The sequence below is a fragment of the Python bivittatus genome, unplaced genomic scaffold (assembly GCF_059951505.1).
Source record: "Python bivittatus isolate LINGU-HERP-01145 unplaced genomic scaffold, Pbiv_v1 ctg000480_np1212, whole genome shotgun sequence".
Classification (NCBI taxonomy): Eukaryota; Metazoa; Chordata; class Lepidosauria; order Squamata; family Pythonidae; genus Python; species Python bivittatus.
Genome location: NW_028277075.1, coordinates 3,431,915 through 3,459,683, shown reverse-complemented (window position 1 = coordinate 3,459,683; position 27,769 = coordinate 3,431,915). Strand labels below are relative to the sequence as shown.

Genomic DNA, 27,769 nt, shown 5'->3' with positions numbered 1-27,769 from the left:
GCAAGCTTATGTGATGAAATGTCACCTTTGTTTCCTCTTTTTGATTACTCCTGTTGCCAAGGTCTTTTAAAGTCTTCAGCACTGCCTTATGCAAACATTTATTATGAAAGAATTTGCCTTAAGGGTGTAGCATTCACGCGGTTAGCGCGGGCCTCTCACGAGTGAGGGGAAAGAAGACACCAAACTGATTCTCCTTTGAGGGGGATGAGAGCGCCCAGACCGAAGTCTGGAAACCTCTTTTATTGAGTACATCAGAGGGCTGGGTTAAGCATATATACGTCACACTACCTAATACAAGCTCATGACTATATATGGTAATACATGAAGCGCAAGGGATCATGTGCTCCGATTGAGCACGTGACAAGCTGCGGGGGCTTGCCTCCTGAAATTTGAGGCTTTTCCCCAGGTTGTTGCTGGTACTTTTCCATGCTAGCTTCCTTGTTAGCGTACGACTGATTTTACTAGTCTGCACTAACAGAAATGCCTAGCATGTGATGGGGTGTTATAATGCAACAAAGGGTGTTTAACCCTGCCTAGTACTAGTTTAATTGGGCAACAATCTTTTGTATTCTTCCTTGGAAGCATGCTCCATTGAGTAAAGTAAGACTTACTCCCTAGTCAAAATCTATAGAATTGGCTCAATGAAGTCTATAGAATTGCTTACTTATTCCAAGTAAAATAAATGATACTTGTTTCCAAAATAAACTTGTTTTGGATGAGGAGGCTGCAAATTGTTTGCAATTGTGTGACACACGCTCATTCTAAATTAATTGGGATAATTGCATATATTACTTTGGAGTCAACTATGACATATATCAGTTGAAGACAATTTATTTTGCAGTTTATGTGAGCAAGAGAAATCCACTGCCATTTCTGGCTTCTTGACGCTCATATCTCAATTAAGAAAGAGACATGCAGTCAACCCAAAGCAAACTACACAGAGAATTATTTTTGTTGGATTTGGTTCATTAAAGCAACATCAAGCAGCAAGCTGTAGGTGGTGCTGTGCTGGCACAGCTTATATTTTACAGAAATTCTGAATTATCACGAATTAGGACCTGCATTAGGCTGTGTGAGGCAAATGACCTTAATTTCATAAAAGGCAGCAAACTTACCAGTTAGTTAATTTTTTTACAGTATTTCTACTCTCAGACAGAAGTAGTTATGAAATTTTCTGATTCAGATAAAAAAATATGGCTGGCCTTCAGTACTGTAATGTATTAAACTTTCTGGCTTGCCATACTGAGAAGTGTCTTTAGCCTGTACTAAAGCTCTGAGCTTTCCGTTTTCATATCTACATTACCAGCAACACTTGGTTTTCTTTTACATGCTCCATCTGTATGTCCTTTATGGTAATTAATAGATATTATGTGTTTTGGCTTGGCAAAATGAGACCATTTCCTTTGCTGTTTCAAATATCACCATCCGTTATACCACTTCAAAGCAGTGCTTTTTCAGACCACACATTTACAGTCATGTTGGTCCACAGGAAAAGAAATGTATTCAAATTTAGAGATGAGTGATACTTTTATCAAGATCACAAAAAGGATGTGCAAGCTATGGAGCTTCCAGAATTCTTCATCAGGCAAGACATTCCCAAAAAAAAAGAATAAAGAAGGAAGAAATTGGAGCAGATTTTTAGGCAAGAAGTTCAAAGTCATTGCCAAGATGATTGTTGTGAACTGAATGCAGAGTATGAGATTGTTGGTATATGATTATACCCAGTCCTCAAGAACAAAGGATATCCCTCCCCCAGCTTTGAAGTCACAGAATCAGTTCACACAGAATTATGAATCATCAAGTCTTAGACAATCCAGAGTGAAAAGTGAAGCAATCTGCATGCTTCTGAGAACTACAGAAGTTCGTTCTTTGTGGGAAATTTGGCATTTGAAAGCAGATCTTAATCTGGGTTTAGAATCAAGGCCCGGGTAGATCGTCATGGAGAAAATCTATCTATGTGGTCACTAGGAGTTGAAAACAACTTGATGGCAACTTGATGGCACATAATTAATCAAATCTTCTGCAGGATAAATTTGAAGATGCAAGAAGCAATTTTCCAATTGCCAAATTCCTCACTATTCCTTGTAGAAACTGATTCCTACTTTTTATTAACTCCACATATACAAAACTCTAAATTAATTTATCATCTTTGGTGGACTTGTAAAAATGCAAAAAAAATTGGAATGAGGTACATATTTGTATACAGAAGATTCTAAAGATTAGCATATAATCAGAACCAGAGACTTTTCTTTTAGGTTTGATGGACAAACAGCTGGAAAAAAACTTATGGAACTTTGTTCTTATATATGACAACAGCAGCAAGACTTTTATATGCACAGAGATGGAAGGACAAGACATTACCCATGGTGGAAGAATGGATGGCGAAGTTGATGGAGTTAGCTGAGATGGCAAAATTGATGGCTTTGATTCGAGATAAGACACTGTGTAATTTTAATAATACTTGGAAACCTTTTTTGGACTTTTTGCGAGATATGGAAAAAAAATGAAATGTTGTATGGATTTGATGATTAGAAATAATATGGGTTAACAGAAATAATGGAAGTTATGTTTTAAACTTAGAGTAAGATTTGGATGTACTGTATATTGTTACTTATATCTGTTGTGAGGAGGGTCAGAAGTCAATTCTTTTTATTTCTTTCTGATTTTTTTTTCTCTCACACTTTCTAATCTTTCATACTTCTTATTTCTGAAATTTCTTTTTTTCTATAGTCTTCTTTTAATACTAGTTTTCATTAGTTTTTTTACTGTTCTTTTTACATTTTTTAATAAAGTTATTATTTTTAAAAAAAACCTCTAAATTAAAACCCTTTTTTGTTGTCTTAATGTGATACATAAAGACATTCCTTCAGATATTTGGATGGCTTCCTTTCTCTGATCTTCAGAAATGTGGTGATGACTTGGCTATTTTGTTATAGGTAGTCCTCAACTTACAATGGCAATTGGGACTGGAATTACCATCGCTAAGCGATGCGATTGTAAAGCGCAGCCACATTGCTTAGGGATGACAATCCCTGCAGTCCCAGTTGCTGTCATTAAGTCAATCCCACAGTCGTTAGGCAAGGCAACTTCCTGCCAGCTTCCCACACCAAAGTTAGTGGGGAAGCTGGCAGGAAATTGCAGATCCCAGGCCCGCAGGCATGTAAGTGGTGGGGGAGGAAATGAGAAGGGTGGGTGGGGGTGTGGGGGAGGATCAAGGACGGTGCGTGAGAGGTGTTGTGCAGGTTGGGGAGGGTGCGTGAGGTGCACGAGAGGTGCCGTGCAGTTCGGGAGGGTGCATGGGGATGCACAAGAGGAACTGCATGGGTCAGGATGCGCGAGGGTGCAAGGGTGTGTGTGAGAAGTGCCATGCAGGTCAGGGAGGGTGCGCAAAGGTGCACAAGAGGCACCACATGGGTCAGGGAGGGTGCAAGGGAGTGCTCAAAAGGCACTGCATGGGTCAGGGAGGGGTATGGGGGTACACGAGAGCCGCCACGTGGGTTGGGGAGGGGGTGCACGAGAGGGACCGCATGTGTTGGGGAGAGTGCAAGGGTGTGCACATGAGGCCCCACACAAGTCAGGGAGGGTGCAAGGGGTTGTGTAAGAGGGGCTGCATAGGTCAGGAAGGGTGCCTGGGGTGTAGCATGGGTTGGGGAGGGTGCCTGGGGGTGCACAACTGGCTGTGTGGCTCAGGGAGGGTGCACAGGGGTGTGGTGTGGGTTGGAGAGGGTGCGTGGGGATGCACGACTGGCCTGCATGGCATGAGTGCAGTGGGGGTGGGGGAGGGTGTCCAGGTGTGGGAGACCCCAGCAACATGTGATCTTCCCTGCCAGCTTCCCCTCTGACTTTCTGGGGAAGCTGGCATGGAAGGTTGCAAATGGTGATCATGTGATCGTGAGGCATTTGGCAACTGGTCATGTGAATGGGTTGCCAAGCACCCAGATCACAATCACGTGATCATGGGGGTTCTGGGACAGCCACAACTTCGAGGACCAGTCGTAAGTCTCCTTTTTCAGCACTGTCGCTGAACAAATGGTCATAAGTTGAGGACTACCCATATATTGTTTTTCCTCCACTTTTAAGAATAATTTTCCACCCAGAATCATGCATTTTCCATATAAATTCAATAAATACATACATACATACATACATATTTTACCAAGCCTCAGGGACAGGGCTGTTATGACTGTCCCTCTGGATGAGCAACTTTTAAAATGGTGTTTTTGGAATTCTGCTGCACATAATTCTTTATACTGTATGTACTTGGTTTTAATTTTTGCCTGATATGTATTTGTTTTGATCCAAATTAGGGATATGGGAGTTTTATGCCACTCAGAGTCCAGGTGACTGGAGAAGCCCATAAGCCTTGTAAATAAGATAATCAGTACCAATGTTCTTTCTGAATCCTCTCCATTGGTTTTGTGTGAGCTGAGAAAATAAAAAGCTGGAGTTTTTTTTTTAATGTAATTGTCAGGAAAAGCCTAGAAAATGCTGAATAACCTGAGAGGATGGGGGGATGGAATGGAGTACTCTAAATAGGAATCTTCCAGACAACAGCACATTTCACTGTGGACTTTACTTGGCAATAGCTCTAGGCAGACTAATAAATAACTAATAACTGTTCTAATAAACAGTTCTGATTTTTAAGTCTTTTTCCCCCCAGATATAAAACTGGATGCTTTGCATTGTTTAAAAAAAAAAAAAAGCAAAGTGCAGCTTTTTCTGTTTTGGTTTCTGTGAAAAGTTAGGTGGAATTGTATTAGTTTCTATGAAGCAGAACTGAGCTGTTCCCACACAATTCATAAATCATGGTTAAATAAGAGTATTCTCCTTTCTTAAAATGCACAGATTTACACATGGGTAGGACCATTAATAATGAGTAAGCATATCTATGCCTGTGTTGGATTGCAGTCAGAGAAGGTATCTTTATCAATGTGCCAGACAAGAGCCCCTTTTGAGAAATAAATAGGTTAAAAGATGTGAGGCTGAACTTGGTACTAGACCAAGTTTTATGAGTGACAATATAGATTTTTGAATAATATAGTAGATGGGGGACACTGAGAGAAGGCAGGGGGACAACTTTTGAACTTTTTTCAATCCTGGAATACTAATGTTATCTGCTGCGCATCAGAGCATTTGACAAACTTTCTTTACCTTGGCAAACAAATAAGGCTTTCAAGTTTTATTATTGCACAAGAAGATCCTCTGGATTAGAGGATTCAGAGAAAGAGGTTATAATTGTAAGCTAATTTTGATAAAACTCTGTATTATCCTACAGTATGCATTGTTGCTTTATTTTTAGTATGTGAGAAAAAATATTGGACGAGCATAGCTCTATACATTTTTAAAAAAAAAACCTCTGCTGTGGGCACAAATATGAGATCTCCTGAGCAAAAATGGAACTTAAAAACCAAGAATGTTGGGGTGGGGGTGGGGAATAGGGGAGCTAATAGTCTCCTCCCTAGATGGCTTCCTTTTTTTTTCTGCCCACAAGAGTTTCCGTTCCCTGTGAGAACTACATTAAATCAGAAGCCTCAGACTTACAAAGAAGAAGCAGAACCTCAACGTACATTTCTTGAATTGTACCATTCAGCATGGCTTCCTGAAAATTTCAAACAAGATCAGTCTGCAAAAAAGGTGAGAGATACAGTAGTCAATTTAATATTGGTCCAAAAAGGAAGGAAAACTATCCCCTCCTGACCAGTTATGGTATCAGTTGTTATTCTTGCCTTGATTGGAATTATGACTTTTAAAAAGTTCTATCAGTCATACATAACTGAGGATTCAGAGTCCACCATCAGAGCTTTGCGTTGTTAAGAGGTCTTGCTACCAGCTGTAAAACAATGCGCTCTAACGCAAGGGGCTGATTGAGCCTTTTTCTGAGCCAGGCCTTTACAAGCAGGCAGATTGTCTTTGATCAGTCTCTCTAAAGCAGGGGTGAGTAATTTTTTCATGGTCACAGATTACAGACTACAGTTAGTGGGGCTGTGATCCATGTGGCATGGCCAGGATGGTCTGGTTTGGAGGCAGTTTTTCATTGGTTTGGTTTGGTTTCTTCTTCTAAAAAATAAGGTTGTTACACCTGTTTTAAACCTGCATGACAGTTCTCATGTGTTACCCACTGACAAAAGCAGGAAATGGAAGGAGCACCAAGCAAAATTTGGATGCTCTAGAAAAAAGTAAGCAGGGTCTAACCTGATTGGACACCACCAGGAACCAAGAACCCAGAGGAAAGCGATACCAAGCAACTTCAATGCTGCTATAAAACACATGGCTGTGTCTATGAAGGCCCAGGAAGTGAGCTGTACTAGTGGATCACAAACTCAACATGTCCAAACAGTGTAATGCAGCTGCAAAGAAGACCAACAACATCTTGAAGAACATCAAGAGGGCCATAGAATCCAGATCATGGAAAGTTCTTATCCCGCTCTACTCTGCCTTGGTCAGACCTCACTTGGAGTATTGTGTTCATTTCTGCACACCCCAGTTTAAAAAGGACATTGATAACTTGGAGCAAGTCCAGAAAAGGACTACCATGTTGATAAAAGGACTGGAAACCAAATTCTATGAGGGACAGTTAAAAGTCCTAAGTATGTTTAGCTTGCAGAAAAGAAGTTTGAGAGGGGACATGATAGCTGTCTTTTAATACCTGAAGGGCTGTCACAGTGTAGAGGATCTGGACTTATTCTCACTTGCTCCAGAGGGCAAGACTAGAATTAATGCGATGAAACTTCAAGGATGTAGATACAGATTAGACATTAGGAAGAACTTCTTCACAGTAAGAGCTGTCAATCAGAGGAATAGGCTACCATATGGAATGGTTTCTACCCTTTCACTGGAGGTTTTCAAACAGAAACTGGATAGTCATCTATCAAAGATCGTGTACTGAATCCTGCAGTGGGCGGGGGTTGGACTTGATTACCTCTTAGGTCCCTTCCAATTCAATGATTTATAAGTGGAAGGGAAGCAGAAAAACTAAACTATGCTTATATTAAGTGGAACTACCATATATATATCGGTGTATAACACGCACTTTTTTCCCTAAAATTTGGGGCTGAAATCCTAGCTGCGTGTTATACACTGATGTGCCCTGCGGCTTCTCACTTCAAGCAGCAGGGCTGGGAGAGCAAAGCGCCAGCAGCCAGGAGAGCATTTCTTTTTTGGCAGCCACTGCAACCCAGTGCTGTCGCTCCAGATGGCCGCAGAGGGAGGTGTGGAGCCCGCGGCGCAGTGCGCAATGCCCCCCTGGCCACCCGCCGAGAGCTGCGCCCGACCCCTCTCAGATCGCCCCAGGACCAGCGAGCAGGGAAGATGCAGCCTCTCCTCCAGCTCCCCATGGCCTCGCCTGCTCCTCCCTCCTTCCTATAGGGAGAAAATTTGGCGCTGAGGGGAGGCCCTCTCCCCTGAGGGCTCGACCGTGCCATTGGGAGCACGGGAGAGTCTGGGGACTGTGTCAGACCAAAGCACAAAGAGCAGATCTGCAGGGCTCCTCAGTTTGCTAAAACGGGGCAGGCAGGGAGCGTGCGCCACCCATTCCCCTGGCCTCCCACTTTGCAAACCAGCCGCTGTCCAGAGCGAGCTGGGCCTGGAGAAGGAAGAGTTAAGCGTGTGTGTGTGTGTGTCACCGACAGCAGAGGAGACAAGGGCTTTGAACAGGAAAGCCAGATGCTCCCGCCAGAGGGGGGCGCCTCAGCTGTCCCAAGCGCACTACGCCTAGAAGAGGAAGAGTTAAGCACCGATGTGTGTGTGCGCATCTGTGTGTTTGTGTGGTTTTTATTGTTCCCCTACCGCCCAGTGATTTTGAGAGACTCGCTGAGAGCAGAGGAGACAGGGCTTTGAACATGAAAGCAAGGAGCTCCCAGGCAAAGCAGGGCGCCTCCTGCCACACTAAGCCTCTGACCCTATGGATCTGCTCTTTGCAGTTTGCTCTGACACACTGAGTCTGGAGAACTTTGGACTCTCCCATGCTCCCAACAGCGCGGTGCAGCCTTTGGAGGAGTGCTGATTCCCTTACTGGGGCGGCCCGCTGCGCCGCACTCACCTCTCCAGACTACGTGGTCCCTCAGTCAGAGGCTCAATGTGGCGGGAGACACCCTGCTTTGCCCAGGAGTTCCTGGCTTTCCTGTTTGAAGCCCGTGTCTCCTCTGCTGTCAGCAAGAGACATGCACACACACACACACAGAGACACCTGTGCTCTGGGCAAGACACACACACACACACACACAGGCACTTAACTCTTCCTCCTCCAGGTGCAGGGCACTTGGGACAGCGGCTGGTTTGCAAAGTGGGAGGCCCGGGGAATGGGTGGCATGTAGCTCCCTGCCTGCCCCATTTTAGCAAACCAAGGAGCACCGATCCCTTCATTGGGGCAGCGCGGCATGGCGCTCACCTGTCCAGACTGCGCGGTCCCTCAGCCAAAGTCAAAGGCAAAGTCAGGCTCAGTGTGGCGGGAGGCGCCCCCCTCTGCCCGGGAGCGTCTGGCTTTCCTGTTCAAAGCCGCGAGACGCGCACACACACACCCCTACCTCTCTCTCTGCTCTTGGTGAGACACACACATACACCCCTCTGCTCTCTGCGAGACACACACACACCTGCAGACAGGTAAGCAGGAAGGGAGGGAATAAGTACCAGTATGGTAATAAACAGATTACCATTAGCACACACTACACACAACTAACAAACACTAGTGGTACACACACACTACACACAGCCAACCTACAACATACAAAAGAGGTGCTTTTTCTTTCATATTACATATTTACCTTATAAGTGGCATAAATATTAATAAACAAAAAGTTCAGAGCTCCCTTTATTTTGCTTCAAAGTCATTTATTTTAAATTTAAGGTTTTTTTATTCAAACTTACTTCTTAAAATTAAGGTGCATGTTATATGCCTGTGCGTGTTATATGCCAGTAAATACAGTAACGTTACTAGATTAAAAATCAGCAGAAGCCAAATCAAGTAGTTCTTGATAATAGCACTGTTAATATTTCAAGGTTGCTTCCAGATGACATTAACTGAGGCCATCACTGCAAAGCCATTTTTTTCAAGTGTCAACAAATTCACAATGTTCAGCTATTTGGAAATGACCATTTTTTCCCAGCTTGTACATTTCTGTCAGAATATGCCAATTCTGGAGTAACAAATGCTTACACACTAGTATCTACAAGATGGAAAGGAAAGGAAAGGAAAGGAAAGGAAAGGAAAGGAAAGGAAAGGAAAGGAAAGGAAAGGAAAGGAAAGGAAAGGAAAGGAAAGGAAAGGAAAGGAAAGGAAAGGAAAGGAAAGGAAAGGAAAGGAAAACCTGCACCTCTCCATTCCTGGCCCTTCTGAACTCTCTCTCGTTTAGTTCCTGTATGGGAAATGCAGCAACAATTAGTACAGTAGAATCATTGGATCCCTTGAGCTGGAAAAGAACATTTGGGCCACAGAGTCCAAACCATTGCTTAACGCAGAAATCCAAATTTTGGGATGCACATTTATTTATATGCAGATAGTTAAGACAATCAGGTTGTTCTTCCGTTGTCAGAAACTTTAGCTCAAAGATGAGGAACCTGCAGTCTGTGGGACTATATTGCCTGTCTGCCTTCTCCCATTTGGCTCAGTGAAGCTAAGTAGCTTTTTGTTGTTGTTCTGATTCCTCTTATATGTGGTTCTGAGTACTGCCAAAGTATTGGAAAATATATAAGACTATTTTTTCCTCTCAGAGATTTTCCTTGCCTTTTTATGTAGCCAATCCTTTATGTAATTCAATAGCCAATTGAGCTTTTGTTCACTTAATATATTTTTAAAAGGGCAAGAAGAAATGGATTTGAAGTCATCTGCCAGGGATGGTGGGGGTGGGTGCGGGAGGAGGAGGTATTATTATTTCATCACTTTTAAAAATGCTTTGAAATTTTGTGAAATTTCTCTTTCTCAAAGAAGTTAAATAACCTATTTAATCTTTTCTTTTTATCTGGCAGCCTAAGTGATGGAATTTTTAACTGAACAGTTATAATCCAAAGAACAGGAATTTATGATCACCTCTCCTACCTTCCAACCATGAAGACAATGAAAAATATATAACCTTCTGTGCCTTTCCTTCCCAGTTGAGTCAACCAGTATTAACAATGAGCATTTCTGAGGATATTCTTAACTGTAGTATTAATTACGAACTAGATAAAAAATTGTTTCCTACTCTCTACAGCATTCTGATTATTATCGGCATTCCTGCTAATCTACTATCACTTTATATTTCTTGCTGTCAGATCCAGAAAAAAAATGAGCTGGGTGTCTATCTCTTCTGTTTATCATTAGCTGACCTATTATACGTTATGACCCTACCATTATGGATTTACTATGCTCAGAACAGGGATAACTGGATATTTTCTGAAGAGCTTTGCAAGTTATCTGCCTTTCTCCAATATCTAAATTATTACAGCAGCTCAGGATTTCTTACCTGCATCTCCGTGGACAGATACTTAGCCATAGCTCATCCTTTGAGGTTCCACTGTTTGCGAACAAGAAGATTTGCCCTGTTGATGTCCTTTTTAGTTTGGGCTTTTGAAATAATGTCAAACTCTGAGATTTTATGGGAAAATAACTTGCGCTCTCTATCTCTGAGGGTTGCAAATGCAAGCAACCATACTTGGTGTTATGACACATATCCTCAACAAGCATGGCAAGCTAAGTTCAATTTTTACCGCATCTGTGTGGGATATGCATTCCCGTTAGCTGTCATGGTCTTCTGCTACCTCAAAATTTATCAAGCTGTGAAGCACAATCAAGCAACTCAAGACAGCGACAAGAAGAAAATCAAGCATTTATTATTAGGCATCATCATAACCTTTTTTGTTTGTTTTACTCCATATCATGTTGTCCTGCTTCTGCGCAGTATCTTTGAGCGAAGCTGCTTTTATGCCCAGAATCTATTTATACCTTATAGAATTACAACAGCCTTGACAAGCATAAATTGTATAGCTGACCCAATTCTTTACTGCTTTGTGAATGAAACTGGAAGAGCAGATATCTGGAACATATTCAAATGTGGCTTTTTCATGAGCCAGACAGAAGCACAGAAGTCCAGTCCTTCACAAAACAAGACCATAAAGGTTTCAGAATCTTCAGAATTCATATAATCCAGGAGTAGGTAGCCTGTAGTCTTCCAAAAGTTGCTGAACCATGCTGGGAGTTGTAATTCACCAACATCTGGAGTGTCACGGGGTTTCTATCTTTGGTATATCTTTAATGCTGCACTCTGCCAAAATAAAATGCAAGAATAGTCTTAATGACATCTAACCAAGAGCCAGATCCATCTGCAGATCAACACAGGGCTACTTATGGGGATTAGCAGCACATCTTTAAATTATCAAGTTCTCCTGCAATTTTTTCTGTTTATCTCAGGAAGAAGGAATCTGGATCATTAATTGCCAAGCATCAGAAGAAAGCCCCATTCTATCACCCATTGTGGCTTTCTTTAAAAACCATAGCATATAGTATGAACCAGCCTATATCTTTGTGATGGACTTATGACTTGCATATTCTGTGTTGTAAAACTAAAGTATTTGGCTCTCATTAAGGCTGTTTTATATCTCATGCTATATCATTGTGTAAAAAAAAATGGAATTAAATTGAAAGATACTACAATTTTCAACTATTCTGAGGCATAATCAGCTTTTCCCAACTAGGGGACCTCCAGACATTCTGGATTTCAGCATTCCATGTGCTTTGAAGTTAAACTCTCTTCATTTCAATATTTGAATATTCTTTAAAAGAATGCCTTGTCCAGCATGTAGATCTCAATATGCAAAATAGCGATGAGCAATGCCTCCCCTCTCTAAGGCATGCTGGTAATGTCACTGAAGGATCAGTTCCTGGATTCCAGCTTTTTAAGGAGCCTTTGCACATACATTCAAAGGCTTTGTGCTGCAGACAACCGTGCTGTACCCAAGGAGACTAGCTCTACAGTGATATCATCAGTGTGACTTGAAGAAGAGAGGGACTACTCTCTGCTCCTTGCATTTTGAGATCTACACATGTGAGATCTACAGACAGCTAATGGAAGGATCTGAAATGTCTCCCAAAACAGGTACTTACATTACAAAAAGCCTCCTTTTTCAATGCATTCTCTTACCATAGTTAATTTAGATGATCAAAGAAACTATAATCAGCATATTAAGAACACATCAAGGTGTCCATACTATACTGGGATTAAGAGCTGGTATCACTGGTTATCCACCTAGCCCACTGCTGACCCCTGGGCTTCTTGAACCCGCCCCCCCTCCTCTTCCTTATCCCTGTTACTGCCTGTTCACCAGCTCTTGCTAAGCATTTCAGTGGGAGCACTAGTCTTCATTGTAGTAGTCAACTTGGCAAACAAAGGACATTGGCAGTAACAAGGAGAAGGAAGTGGATTATCTACTTGGTGAATGTAAAAGAATTCCTAACATAAATTCTTCTGGGATTGGCATTTAGTGGTTTCCTCCCAGAGAAATCCATGGCAGGTTGAATTGGAGCCATAAGAAAGGCCTGGTTACTGAGCGTTTTAATTTTCGCAAAGTAAATCTTCTGGGAACTTCCAATTCTCTTGACCCTTTAAAAAGCTCAGCATGTTTACAACGGTACTAGGCTCTTCTGCGGCCCTCTTCAGTCTAACTATATGACTGCCTGTCACATGGTCATTCTAGCAAGCACCAGAGAAAGCTAAGTACCTCTCTGCAAAAAGCTGCACCCTGTGTTTTTTAATAATTAATTTTTATTTATTTAAATTGAAATAAAATTGGAAGAAATCCCTCAGCTGCCTTGTACATCTAGAAAGAAGTCCAATTTCCATTTTCCCACAATCTGGTTAATATTTGAGGGGAACCAAAAAGACAAAGTATTGAATCTGAAAATTGCCAAATTGGGCAGTAGAAAAAGCATTCTCTCTCTCTCTCTCTCTCTCTCTCTCTCTCTCTCTCTCTCTATATATATATATATATATATATATATATATATAAAATGTGCTGCAATGCCTGCAAAAATGCCTGCAAAAATGTACACTGTCCAATTGGAATGGAACATCAGAGTTGTTTTCCAAAAGTGGAAGTACAGTGGTACCTCTAGTTACGAACGTAATCTGTTCCGTGACTCTGGTTGCAACTCGAGTTGGTCTCAAGTCGAGGTAAAGTTTCCCATAAGGTTCAATGTAAATCCGGTTAATCCGTTCCGCCCTCCGAATTTGGTCACACCCTGAGGTAAATTTCCCCCATAAGGTTCAATGTAAATACGGCTAAACAGTTCTGAAACATATGCATTTTATTTTTAAACCTCAAAAACCTTCCAAACGCCACAAAAACCTTCCAAACGCCACAAAACACACCACAAGCCTCACCGAACGTCTCCTTGCTACCGCAATCTCACCCACAGGAAGCCGCGACCACGTGGCAGCAGGGAAAATGGCCGCGGATCCAGTTTGTAAGTAGAGGCAAGTTTGTAAGTAGAGGTAAAATTTTGGGGCCGGAGCTGGTCGTATCTCGAAAAATTCGTAAGTAGAGGTACCACTGTACCAATTTTGAAGTAGAGCCACAAAAGATGGATGGCGGCTGCCTTCACAACAGGTCAGAGCAGGTTGATTACAATACTGTGTCCTCAACAAATGGTTTAATGAGGCTTCTCCTCACTAAGATCAGTAGGATGTGTGTATAACCCTAAGTTGCTTAGAAAGAATCAAGTGATCCATCTCCCAGTGTAGCAGTTTAGGTTCACATTGATCCTCCTTGCACATATTTTTTTATGTGTGAATTAAATAAGGACATGGTGGCACAGGGCTTAATGATGCTGGAGTTTGCCGGTTGGAAACGGTCGGCACTCCAGCGGTTCAGGCCCAGCTCCGCAGGACAAGGTGAGCTCCTGTCCCTTGTCCTAGCTCCTGCCCATCCAGCAGTTCAAAAGCTATTCCATCTGCGAGTAGATAAATGGGGGCTCCTGTTTAGATGGGAGGAACCAGCGGTGCTGTGCGGGGGAGCAAAATACCCATGCTGGCCGAACTCCGAATGCAACCAGCACAAGGGACGATCAATGTGAGTGGTGAGAAAGATCTACGGAGGAGGAAAAAAGCCTGGATGACCCCCTAGTGACCCCTGCTGGTCACATAGCATAATAGATATAGCACTAATTGTAGATTTGTCACTGTTAGGTTTATATATACTGTACTTTGTGAGCTGCCCAGAGTTCCCCATTGGGGGGAGATGGGCAGAGAATAAATTGAATGTATAAATAAATGAATAAGTCCTTGGGAAATCTGGATTGATTCTAAGCAATTTCTGCTTTAAATTAGAGCAATATTCTGAATTTTCCTCGTATTTTTCATTGGAGGATTTCTTTGTTTTTCCCATAATTAAAATAAAATTAAAATATTACATAAAATATACTGATAGATACCAAAATACAGTAGATGGTTTGAAAGATGGAATAGACGAATTCAGGAAACATAAAACAATGCAAACTATTCGTGATTCAGCTAGGATTGAACCAGAAATTATTGACCTGTCTTATCAGGCAGCTAATGGATACCCATGGTAAATGGAATTTACCAAGCATGAGGTACTACATATAGGATTGCTCTTTTCTAATAAGCTGTGCTATCCTAGATTTACAATTTTCAACTGATATTTATTCTCTGATTATGAGTTAATATAAAGTCTGATCAATATTACTTTTATGTGATCAAGGTGCCATGCTGTAATTAAAAAATGAGATATTAATATAATATCTGTTCATTCCTCTTTGTTTTTTTATCCTTCTTCCCACTTTTGTAAATCCAAACAACAAAAAAAGTAAAGTATTTGACCATGGGACCAAAATCCAGGCTTTGCTGGAAGTGGGGAAGTCACTACTCATAAAAATACAAGTAACAGGAACAAAGTATGAGCTAGTTTAACCCAACTAGTTTGCAGGCAGGCAGGCAAGTACATAGATATAAATGCCTATTTTATTATTTACTTTGTTCATTCCTAGGCAGGAAATCAAAAGCACTGGTAAGGCCAGCTTCAGCTGAATCTCTTAATTCTTCATTTAAATAACCATAAATAAGGTTAGATAAATATGTGCCTAATTGGGGCAACAAACACATAAGTTAAATTAATGTGTACAAGTTGCCCTGGAAAAACTTGGTTTCCATTCATTAATCACAGCATTAGTCTCCTAAATTCAGTTCAGTTCAATTCAGTTAAGAATAAATAAGTTGTACATTACAATTTATTTTATTTGATCCAATTCAGGGAATCTTTATGGCAAAATGATCTGTGGGTAGGAGAAAATACTGTCTTTTTTGGTCATCATATTAAAAAAAAAAAAACAACCTTTCCCCAACATGAGTTTTAATGGTGTGGTGGAATGGAATTATGAAGGCCAGGCTCAGGGAGAAAAACATTTTCTTTCATCTCCTGAGGAGCGTGGGAAATACAAAAGGATGAGACTGGCACCTCCCTGAGGAATTCACAATGTTGTGGTTGGCATTACTTGGGTGCTGGGGTTTCAGTCTGGGAAGATTCTTGCTAGAGGTTGTAGCTAATAAACATAGCTGGACTAAATTTACATGGTCTCTTGGAGTTCCTTGGGCTAGGCCTGACAAATGGATAGCAAGTGAAACAGAGTTGCAGTAATCAAATTCAACAATCCCCTTTATTTTTATTAAGGAGTTGAGGGGGTGGAAGAAAGTAAGCATCTTTGTCACATCCTCAATTGCTACCATATTGCAATACCCACTGCGAAATTTAGGACCCCAAGTTTTAAAGAATTGGAATTCCATTATGGAGGAGCATTTGTCTTAGAAGCATCTGAGCTAAGATAGCACAAGTAGACATAAGGAACAGGCAGGAGAAATTAAACATTTATTTTCCTTCTGTTAAATAACAGAGTTACAAAATATTAGGAGAAACTTCATATTTGGAGAGTAAGCTTGAAAAAAAGAGACACAAAAATATGATAAGCTTGGACTCCAGAATGTAACACATTATGGAGCCTAGATGCACTCCTTAAAAACTGATGAGTAAGTAGTGATTGTTTTTCCTTTGAATGAATGCCAGAAAAGCCATCTTATTTTAAGTTGTATACTGGTGGGGAGGGGATGCTCCAGAATATTACAAACCTTCTGTGATGTCCTTCCAAGAGAAATTAAATTCTAGGTGACTGACTCTAACCTAAAATCTTTCACTACTCAGAAATAGGGAACATACATGTAAAAATATTCTTTATTATTAGACAAAATAAAATATATAATATACCATAAAATGATACCAAAACTTCAACAGACTACAGTGGTACCTCGGGTCACGAACGCTTCTGTTCACGACCAATTCGGGTCACGAACAGCACCGTTCACAAAATTTTGCTTCTGTTCGCAAACTCCGCATCGGGTGACGAACAGGATCCGCGGCCATTTTCCCTGCTGACACACGTGGTCGTGGCTTCCTGTAGGGAGGGGGACTCTCCCTCCAAGCAATAACCGCCTCCCCACCTGCCTTCCTGTCCTCCATGCCTCAAGCAAGGTTACTATTCTCTCTCTTCATACTGTACTGTACTGTACTTTGTGTCATATTTTTGTGGTTAAAAAAAAAATACAGTGGTAGCTCGGGTCACGAACTTAATTCATTCCGTCACTGGTCACAACCCGAATTGGTTGCGACCTGAATCAAATTTTCCCATAAGGTTCAATGTAAATATGGGTAATCCGATCTGACCCCTCCGAATTTGGTCGCTAACCGATTTTGGTTGCGACCCGAATCAAATTTTCCCATAAGGTTCAATGTAATTACGGTTAATCCGTTCTGAACTATATGTATTTTTTTTTTTAAACCACAAAAATATGACACAAAGTATAGTATGAAGAGAGAGAACGCTAACCTTGCTCGACGTGACTTCTGGCATGGAGGACAGGAAGGCGGGTGGGGAGGCAGTTACTTCTTGGAGGGAGAGTCCCCCTCCCTACAGGAAGCCACAACCACATGTCACGGCAGGGAAAATGGCCGCGGATCCTGTTCGTCACCCGATCCGGCGTTCGCAAACGGAAGCAAAATTTTGCGAACGGTGCTGTTTGTGACCCGAATTGGTCATGAACAGAAGCGTTCATTACCCGAGGTACCACTGTACATATGGTTCAGAACGGATTAACCATATTTACATTGAACCTTATGGGAAAATTTGATTCGGGTTGCGACCAATTCAGATCACAACCAGAGTCGCCGAACAAATTAAGTTCGTGACCCAAGGTACCACTGTACACAATAAATTTAAAAGTCAGTTTAAGTTTAATTTGATTAAATATAAAAACAAAATCTCTGTTGCTATGCAGGGAGAGGAGCAGAGGAGGAGAAGGCAGAGGACAGTTTTCTTTAACCCAGGTTTTAATTCATGGCTTTTGTTAATTAACTGCTGTGATTCTGTATTATTAATATAAGCTCGATAGTTGTCCTAGAAGAAACAATGCTAAAAGGCAGTTTGATTTAAAAAGTTGTGAACATTTAAAGTCACTGGTCATAGCAGTGTGCACTAAACACAGGATTTGGAATACTTCCTGTACTATATGATTTGTATCTCCAAAGACTGTCTTCTGCATTTGTTCTTCTGCAATGTAGCTCAAAAAGCTTTTAAGCACTTCTTTCACTAGAGGGCAGCTTAATACTTGGATATAAAATGAGTTCTTGACAATACTATTAAGGAAAATGGGGTGTCTTGATTGCAGTGCTCAGGCTATCTTTTCCTGAACAAGTATATCCATCAAGCAACAAATACACCTAAAGAAATAAACAAAGATTATTATCTTTTATGAAAACACAGGGCCTTATCATTAGAGTAAGAGAGGCATGTTAGGACTTTGATCTTCAGCAAACTGTCATTTATAATTTAATGCACCGTTATTATACTTCGATTTTCATGGATGAGAAGTGATGCTCTGAGGACTTTCTGTCTTAAGTGACAAAGTAACACAGCTAATCTTCACTATTATGCATCTTGATTGGGGGGGATGGGATGGTCACCATGTTGCTCAAATATCAACAACAACAATTCTTGTGTTCACACTGTAAAAAAAACCAGCAACACTTTGTACCATTCTATCTCAGCCATCCCCAACTTGGGGTCCTCTAGATAAGTTGGTCCTATCATTCCCAGAATTCCAGATGGACTAAGGTAACTGACTCTAACTGGTGGGTCACGGCCGAAAGCAGAGTTCTGGACTGAAGTTGATACTTGGGCCAAGTATTCATTTGGCTTCTATAAAGATTAAAAAAAAAGACGGGAGAAATTGTAAACATGGGTAAATGAACAGAGAAAAAGATCTGGCTGATAAGATAATAACTCAGAGTGGGGTACATATACAGTAAAGAAGTGCAAAATATTATCCATGTGACAATCTGACATTAAAAACATGTTCTACATTCTTTTGGAAGAAAGTTTACTGGAACTTATTTTTGAGGAGAAATAAAACAAGTTAGAAAATATAAACATGACTTATACTGTTAAAACCATATATCATTATTCTCTGCATGAATTTGCCCCCAAACTCCATTTCACTTTCAAGGAACTTCTGTTGAACTCTCTGCTGTCCTATACAGTATATGGTAAGTGAGTATTCCAAAGATGGCCTTTTGGGCTCCAATGTCCAAAATCTGAAATAATCTCCCACAAAAGTAACGAGAGATATTTTGCTGCCTGAAGAAAAGGCAAAAGCCACTGCTTAGTAGCTAATGTCAGTCAAATTATTTTAGCATCTGAGGAAGAAAATCCTCAAGTGGCTACCTCATCCTCCCAGGCAATAACAATATTAAACAAACACAAATTAAAATAACTAGCAGTTTGATGTCTTCTTAGGATACTTAAAATTATCTACAGGAGGAAGCTGTTTTTCTCTCCTTAATGGTAACCCAGGCCTAATGTCCAAGAGAGAGATGCCAGGTCTCATGCTCCCATTTACAGTAGATATGCAATACAGAAGTCAGCTTGGGTGGCTTTAATGCAGGGATAAGCAACCATTTTGTAACAAAGGATTGCATGGGCTTTAAGGAAAAAAGATCTGCCTGCTAGAGGCAACGGTCATATGAGACTGATGCAGTGATGTCATCAAAGGAGACAGCCTGAAATTGTTGACTCTTTGGAAATGGAGGCTTGGTTTTTATTGGTGTTTCAAATCAGCTGGTGGCTTAAACATATCTATTTTAACTTAGTTTGTACTTTTATAAAACACAGTGAAAAATTGTTCCTGCAACTTGCCACTTAATTTCAGAAGCACAAACTTGTGGGTCTATGGGGCTTGCAAAACTTTGCAGGTCACATTCAGCCTGTGGGTGGCCACCCTTTCTCCATTGTCTTAATATTCCTTTATTTAGTCTTCCAGTTTTATAATAGTGTATAATTAGTCATTCATTTTAAATACCTTTTAGGATGTGATTCCTCAAATGATAGTGTGCTTATGAGGCTTGATTAAAAAAAAAAAGATGGTTAACACTACCAACCAACCAAAAGATAGAAAATGTATCTGCTTAATATTCACTGCCATGCTTTCTCAGAAGGAAATATAACCTCATGACCACTCAGCCTAGCAATGCAAATCCAATTAATGTTAGGCAGAATAAATTAAAGCATTTTTTTTACCAGAGAGCAGCTTAGCATCATGCTAGGAAAGGTATTACATTATTCGTCTGCAGCACAGCCTAATTAGACCTCATACTTCTCACAGGCATAAGATCCATTAATGGGACTTTTAAAGTATAACATTGATCTAAGGCTTAGATAAGTCTATTTCAAAGTTCAAACCATGCAGGGTTTTTCTTTGCCTAGAAGTGCAAGATTTAGAAAAGTAATTACAATTCTAGGCCCTGATAATATTGGTTTCATAGAACATATCAAAAAGTCATTTTAATACCATGGGATGGGATGGGATGGGATGGGATGGGATGGGATGGGATGGGATGGGATGGGATGGGATGGGATGGGATGGGATATCTATCATGGAAGAGATATAGACACACCAGCCAAGAAGCTAGGCAGGAACTGTATCATTTTCCTTAAACAGGAAGACTAAAGCAGCAGAAACTAATTGTGAGTCCACCCGTATATTTAATAAACACCAGTGCCACATACTGGCTAAAGTATATAATTCCATTATTCAGGTCATATTTTTTAAAGTTCTTTAATATCTCAGGATGTCTGGCTTGAATCCAGCTCCTATAGACAAAAAGACCCCTGTTTAAGAAATACTGCCCAGAGAAGCTTTCCATTCAGCGATGTATATCCTGCTGACTTTCTCCTGAAAGAGAGAACAGTGTTAATAACATCTAGAGCAGCTCATAGCTAAGTGACTGAGGCTTCAATTTTATATACTTAGCTTTGAGGAAAACCCTCTGAAGTCTGCAGGACTCACTCTTAAGTCAGTACTGTACATACAAAACTGAGGTGGAAAATTCAAGTCCATATGAATTAGTCATCATTTAACAGGTTTGTTCAAGCCCAGTGACTATTCTGTCCATTTAGGTTTCCAGTGTGTAACATAAAGAAGTGTGTAATGTAGTGTGTAACATAGTATGTGTAACACAGTGTGTAACATACGAGAAGAAGCAATGGGTGGGAGCTCATCAGAGGGAGATCCAACATGGAAATAAGGAGAAATCTCCTGACAGTGAGAACCGTTAAGCAATGGAACAGCTTACCTCCCGGAGTTGTGGGTGCTCCATCGCTGGAGGTTTTCAAGAAAATATTGGACAACCATTTGTCCGAGATGGTATGAGGACTCCTGCCTTGGGCAGGAGATTGAACTAGAAGACCTCCAAGGTCCCTTCCAACCCTATGATTCTATGATATATTTTAAAATTGTAACTATCTACAGGGCAGTTGTAAATATGGTTTAGCAGTTACAAAGATTTTTAAATACTTTACACAAATACTAGGTTTTCTTTAAAAATAAAGGCAGCATTTTATGATTAGCTGTTTTCTTAAACCATACTCATTCTCATGAGTTTGATTTGTCCCAGTGTTTATTATGATTTTTTATCCTGCATTTCACCTTTATGAAAAGCCAAAATCAAAGTAAGAAAGGCTTGGACTGGACTGAAATACCAGTCAGAATTTCACCTTAACTTTGTCAGATATTTCACCTTCCTTTGCTCTTAAAAAGAAGATCTGGATGCACTCCCACAGGCAGTGTGAAGACTCCTATTCTCCATGTTGTTTCTTAATAAACAGTGTCCAACTCAGTGTTAGTCTCCCCCTTGACTCAGGTTGACTTAAATTGTATTGAAAGTGTACCCCAGAAAGGATTCAGAAAGACAAATGCTTAACCCTTTAGAACAAGTTATATCTTGCACAACAACTCTTGCACAAGCTCTAATTTGACATTTGCACAGAAGTTCTGTTCATCACTCAGGAATAGGGATGGTTAATAGTAGGTTAGGGAGATTGGGCAACTTCCCTGATCTTAATCCCAGTATCACAGGTATCCATTTAGCCCCTGACCACATTATTGGGACTCCCATTCATACAAGCTCTTGTTTTCAGGAAGTTTCTCCTTCCAATGTTCACATAATTTTTTACAGTTCCCACATTTTATTACATTCTTTCCACTTTTAAGCTACCAATAATTTTACTGCAGATTTGAAATATGATCTTACATGTACTATTGGTCTTATGGAAAAAAAAAGAAATTGATGATATTTAATGTTTCCCACATTACCACATGTGGAGTTTGTGGTAACTCAGTAGGTTGGAGATCATTAGGAAAGAAACTGATGTTCAGTCATAATAAAATTAGGCAGCATGATATCAGTATAATGGCATCTAAAAATGGCTTGATAACAGCTAGCAAATTGAGCCTCTCTAGTTTTTTTGAATTAAAGATCAATACTGGTTTCTAATGTTCGTGGTTTTTTATAATGAAATCCATCTACAAATGAGTTAATAGTGTCATTCTATTTTCTAAGTCCATTTCATTTTATGGAATCAAATCAAACATCCTCTGAATGTAGAGGCAGATATCAGATTTATGCTGATGAATAACTGAGAATCATGAGATGAAAAATTATGTGAAATGGACAATGGAATAGTTTTGAATATCTGCAGAGTTGCAGACTGTTGATTTTCTTCAGTGTCCTTGTGCTATTTTTCAAAACCCTATGTACTCTCTGTCAAGGCTGTTAAATCTAGACTGATCTCCAGAGTAGCTATTAGGGATATCTGGATGGATCACAAGCTGGGTATGAGTCAACAATGTGAGACAGCAGCAAAAAAAGCAAATGAAGTCTCAATCTGCCTCAACAGAAATACAGTGTAAAGATCAAGAGATCGTTTGCGTCTACTCTACATTGGGCAGATCACACCTAGAATATTCCATCTAGTTCTGGACACCACACATTAGGGTTTTTTTTTCAAAACTTTTATTAAAAGCTTTAGATAGAACAATAAAAGAATGCAAGCAGAAAAAAAAGAAGGAAAAAAAGCTGTAAGAAAATGAAGCAAAATAAAACAAAACAAAAAAAACCCTCTCCCTAAAAAAGTGACTTCTCACCCTCATCATGACAAGTATAAACAATTCCATAATCTCTTCACCTTTTCTCATTTAACCAATATAAAACATTCCATAACCCACTCCTTAACAATAGGCAAATCAAATAAGTAACCTCTTCTCCCATCCAGTTCTCAGCAAAAAGTCCAAACAGAGCTCTGAAATAACATTAGTTAACATATATAAAATTCAACATTCCACATCTTAACTAAAACAAAATCCCATTTAAAAGACATAAAATGGTCTCAATATCCCAACAGCAAAATAAAAGTTTAACATAACAAAAAGAGACTATTTATTCTTTACACAAAAGACAAGCTCCAATACACAACATTTTTACCCTAAATAACAACTTATCCTATTCAGATAAACTCAAAATATCCATTTTGAGTTTATCTCAAAATCCATATCTCAGCTCTAAACTATAAGCAAATCCACAAAAGACTAAAATTTAGCATAAGAAAGAGAAATAGTTTCTCCTTAAAAAAAAAAAACAAGATCAAGCTTCCTTATGTTAAGTAAAAAGGCAGTTAAATACAAAGCCAAATTGAGTACTATGAAATTAAGAAAAACATAATAACAATAAAGGAAAGGACTTAAACACCTTATTAAGTATAAACAAATCCAGTGCACCATATTTTTTTCCAGTTAAGATAACTGCAAATCCAAAAAGAACCAGCCAGAATAACAACATATCCCATTTTATTCCTGTTCGAATAAACTGATTTTTATTCCATTTTTCTTCTATACAGAACAATCTTTCTCTGTAATCCATTCAGATGGTAGCTGACCTTTGCTGGAAACTTCTTCAGTACTTTAAACAATCTCTCTTGTGACTCCAACAAAAAGAAATTATTCCAATTGCTCTCTAGGATTGTCATTTTTATTTCCTTCTTAATTTTCAAATTCTCATCCAGTTTTTTCTTTATGTCTGATGAAAAGTTCTTATTTAGATTCTCATTCTTGTTTTCCTTGGTAAGTTTTGCTGCATATCTTGTTCTATAACATCTTCTTCTGAGAACAAATTGTTCTCAGAAAAACACAACATAGCTGACATAATTGTTTCAATATCCCTAAGCAGTTCCTCGAAGATATCTCTAAACACCATTTTCAGTTACTTGCCTTATGATGTCTTCAGTCTCAAAAATAATTTCGCTTTCCCACAAACATGCAATTATTCTTTAAAAGTAATTTCAGAGTCTTAATATTCAAAGTCCAATTTCCAACACTTTCTAAGCCCTTAATTTATTTAAAACTTTCTATAGCCAAAACCTTGTCTTGCTTTTTGCTGTTTATTTTAAGTTCTTCAATTTTATAAAAATAAATCTTCATACTCTTATATTAAAGATTGAAGGCAGTCACTGGCTATTTCTAGCCTTGTCACTTTGCAGGTGTCTAACTTCTTTGAAACAGTTAATAGGCAGTTAGAAGGTAGTTAGGAAGAGAAGTACAGTATACAAACTTAGTGTTCTTTTTAAAAAGCTCCATTTGCAGCTTCAGCAATTGTGGAGAATTCCCTGGTGTCCCGATTCCCCCCCCCCCACACACACACACACACCTGAGATTGCTGTCTTGTGGTCTCTCTGTGAGGAAAAGGAGCAATCGTAAGGAGTAACAGCTTGGGCGCTGCCATCTCTCTCTTTTAACCTTATTAAAGTCTGCAGACATCGGCTCTGCTTTACACTGAGTTGTCTTCAGTCCATCTTCCCCAGGAAGTCCCTGGACACCACACACTAGGAACTATATTGACAAACTGGAATGTCAACAAAGATAAGGAATCTGGAAGAAAAATAATTATGAGGAACTCTTGGAGCCATTGGGAATGTTTAATATGGAGAAGATCATGTGGGGACATGATAGCATTTTTCAAGTATCAGAAGGATTGTCATGTAGATGATGGGGCAGAATTGTTCAAAGTTATTCCAGAGGACAGAACAAGAAACAATGAGCTTACATTATAAGGAAATAGAGTCTTATCAGACATCAGGGGAAAAAACCTTAATAATAACAGATGTTCAACTACAGAACAGTCTGCCTCAGGCATGGTGGCTTCTCCTTTGCTGGATGTTTTCAAAAAGAAGCTTGGTAATCAACTGTTAGAATGCTGTAGCAGGAGACTCCTACACTAGGCAGCAGTTGACTAGATGATCTCCAAGGTCCCCTCCTACTTTTACATGTCATGACTCTCTTAAAAAAAAAACATGGACATGATCCAAAGCAAAACAATACATGAAGAAAAAGAAAAACTAAGGTTGCTTTGTGATAGGTTCAGAAAGCAAAGGAAATAGGCTTTGGCGGGAAGAGACATGATATAGAAATTAAGTAGGATATAGGTAACTTCCCTTCAGGAATTGATGCTCTGACTAGCCCAACTCTTTATCTGCCTGCCACTTTGAGAACAAATTCTGAGGCCCTCTTTTCCATTATGCACTTGTCTGGGCATTAAAACCTTCACGAGATGCCCTGTCAGAGGTAAACTTATTTGGCACATGAGAGAAGAGTTTCTTTTATGTTAGAAAATCTGTAAAGAGGCATCTCTGTCACCAGGCTTTAAATAGTTCATCTATTTCAGTAATATTAATTTATATTTCAATTTTTATTTTTTTTATTTTTATTGCCTTAGGCACCTTGAGTCCTTGCTTGGGTAGAAAGGCAAGATATAATTCAAATAAAACTACTAATAGTTTGAAAGAAAAATATTATTTCTAACTCCTGAGATTATATGTAAGGGATGGATCTATATTATGTAGTGTGAGATTATCATGTTTTTAAGTTTATGACAAAACTGATGGTTGGGGGCATCCTTGAAAGTGTGCTAGTTAGATGTAAAGCAGAATATACTTCTATTAATTGAAAGCCATAGAAAACCAAAGGGCAGCTTTTCATATTGGGATGTAAAAAAGGGAATTGAAATGTACTGCTTTCTTCAACTATTACAGCAAAAGACAACATCCTTTGAGGCAGCAAGTACCAAATGCACAGTTCTGCATAATATCAAGAGAGAAAGAGAGAGAATAGAAAATATTAAAAATGCCCTACGATTCATAAAATCACATTTAAGAATAGAGAGATCTCATGAGATTTGGCCATCTCACAAAATACTGGCCATGTATAATTTTTAAAATATCAGTACATAATTGTTGATGTTTATTTTAGAGTTCAGTGGCTCCATCTAAGGCAGCGTTTCCCAAACTGTGAGGTCTTACCTCCCTTGGGGAAGGGGTGCAGACCAAGTCCTGAGGAGGTGTGAAGAACCTTTTAGTTGTACGTTGTGTGAAGGAATGGTTGGATGAAGGCTGCGCTCGAGGAGATAAGCATTCCCTTAGCCCTCAACAGGAGCGTGGGAAGTTTAAGAAGATGAGACTGGCACCACCCTAAGGAATTCACAGTGTTGTGGCTTGCTGGCTTGGGAAGTTAGATTCAGTCTGGAGAGATTGATGTCAGGTTCAGCCCAAAGAACTCCCCGAGACAGCACAGATACAGTTCTGTTGCATTTATTAGCTTCCACCTCAAGACAGAATCTCTCCAGACTGAATCTAACTTCCCAAGCCAGCAAGCCACAACACCGTGAATTCCTTAGGTGGTGCCAGTCTCATCTTCTTAAACTACCCATGCTCCTGTTGAGGGCTAAGGGAATGCTTATCTCCTCGAGCGCAGCCTTCATCCAACCATTCCTTCACAATTGTTACAATAAGTCCATCTTCGCCAAAGTTTCATTGTATTGTTTTCATTGTTCATTTATGTTCAGTTTGGTGTTTGGATTTTTAGGGGAGGGGTGTACATTAAGATTATGCTACAGGGAGGTGGGATGGCAAAAAATGTAGGAACCCTGATCTAAGGGTTTCATGAGCACTACTGCGTTTGCAGGCACCAGCCCTTGACTCCTGACCTAGGAAGTGCTTAGGGAAGGCCAGGCCTGCTCTTCTTTGAATCTGATTACCCTAATTCCAAGGGGCATTACGGCCAGTCCTGTCTTGTAAGGACAAATATGTTTAGTTCTGATTTAAAGATTTTAAATCTGGATTTGGCACATCGAAAATGATCTAACTAAACCTTAATAGGCAGAATTCCTGGAAAGAAATGCTAACCAAGCATTGAGCTTTATCTTAGATTCACACTGCTGAACATGAAGCCCAGTGACATAGAATTACAGAAATAGAATAGCAAAATTACAGTCTGAGGTTGTGGTCTTCCAGGAATCTCTGAACCTTAGGTCTTTTTTTTCAATCTTATGTGAATAGGTCAGCAAAATAGCATATTTTGACTGTAAGTGTCAGGGGACAAACAAATGTACCAACTGCACTTACAAAAGCTAAACTGCTTATATAAGCAGTTCTTGTCAATAGCTTTTCCTGGTACTGAAAAAGGTGGCACATCTTTAAAAAAAAAAAAAGCATGCACAGTGTATGATTTAGCCTCTGATGTCTCGTAGTTATTTTGTGAATGAATCCATCAATCTCACAGTGAGATTGTTGTCTCCAGGGTAACTTTCAAAATAAATGGTAATATCATGAAAATAAATTATCATTTACCTTTCAGTATTCGCACATGTGCACCACACGTAAATAAGGGCAATTGGTCTAATGGGATGTAGCAGGGAAGAGACTTGTCTGCCTCAGCACATCCGTCATACTAATGGATGTATTTTGTCATGTTCATAAGGATGAATTCCAAGAGGAAAAAAAAGATGAAGAACATGGAACTCTTCCTTTGATCTACATCCTTTCATGGACAATAATACTTCCTTCCTGACTTGGATGACAGATCTCTCCTATTTTACAGGCAGCCCTCTAAACTCAAACAGCTATTTATTAGCAACAATAGCTTCATAATAGACTATAGGGACCAGAGACTTCAAAAAGCCTGTCTACATAGCCAACAGACTATTGTAAGACCTAATAATGTCGGACTCAACATTAAAGATTCACTTTTTCATCTTTCAATGAAAAGTGGTATAACTGGCAGTAGCTGGGCACAAATTTGACATCAGTAAGGAAGGTACAGGTAGTCCCCAGTTTAAGAACAAGTTCCATTCCCAAGTTATGTCCTTAAATCGAATTTGTATGTAAGCCAGAACAGTATTATTGCATAATACTGTATAAGTAGTATTGTGCAATTAATTCAAACCATTGTGTATTTAACTCAAATTTTGCTGCAATGGGCTCTGTTCTTAACTATGGGTCATCCGTAAACTGGGTGTTCTTAACCCAGGGACTTTGTATTCAAAGCAGCAGAGTACACCGGGGAGGGGTCGGGGGGTC

The 27,769-nt window shown here is 39.8% G+C and overlaps 1 protein-coding gene across 1 annotated transcript; it reads left to right on the top strand.

Annotated features, from left to right (window-relative positions):
* The first annotated feature begins 5,530 nt into the window (after window positions 1-5,530).
* GPR65 (G protein-coupled receptor 65) lies at window positions 5,531-11,628 on the top strand. Its single transcript, XM_007432896.3, has 2 exons — window positions 5,531-5,634; window positions 9,961-11,628. Exon 2 carries the CDS (start codon window positions 10,108-10,110, stop codon window positions 11,113-11,115), a length of 1,008 nt encoding a protein of 335 aa, XP_007432958.1. The 5' UTR covers window positions 5,531-5,634; window positions 9,961-10,107; the 3' UTR covers window positions 11,116-11,628.
* The last annotated feature ends 16,141 nt before the right edge of the window (window positions 11,629-27,769 follow it).

Bases quoted from the DNA above. Each gene is read 5' to 3' on its own strand.
- GPR65 (XM_007432896.3), top strand. From the start codon at position 10,108: ATGAGCATTTCTGAGGATATTCTTAACTGTAGTATTAATTACGAACTA.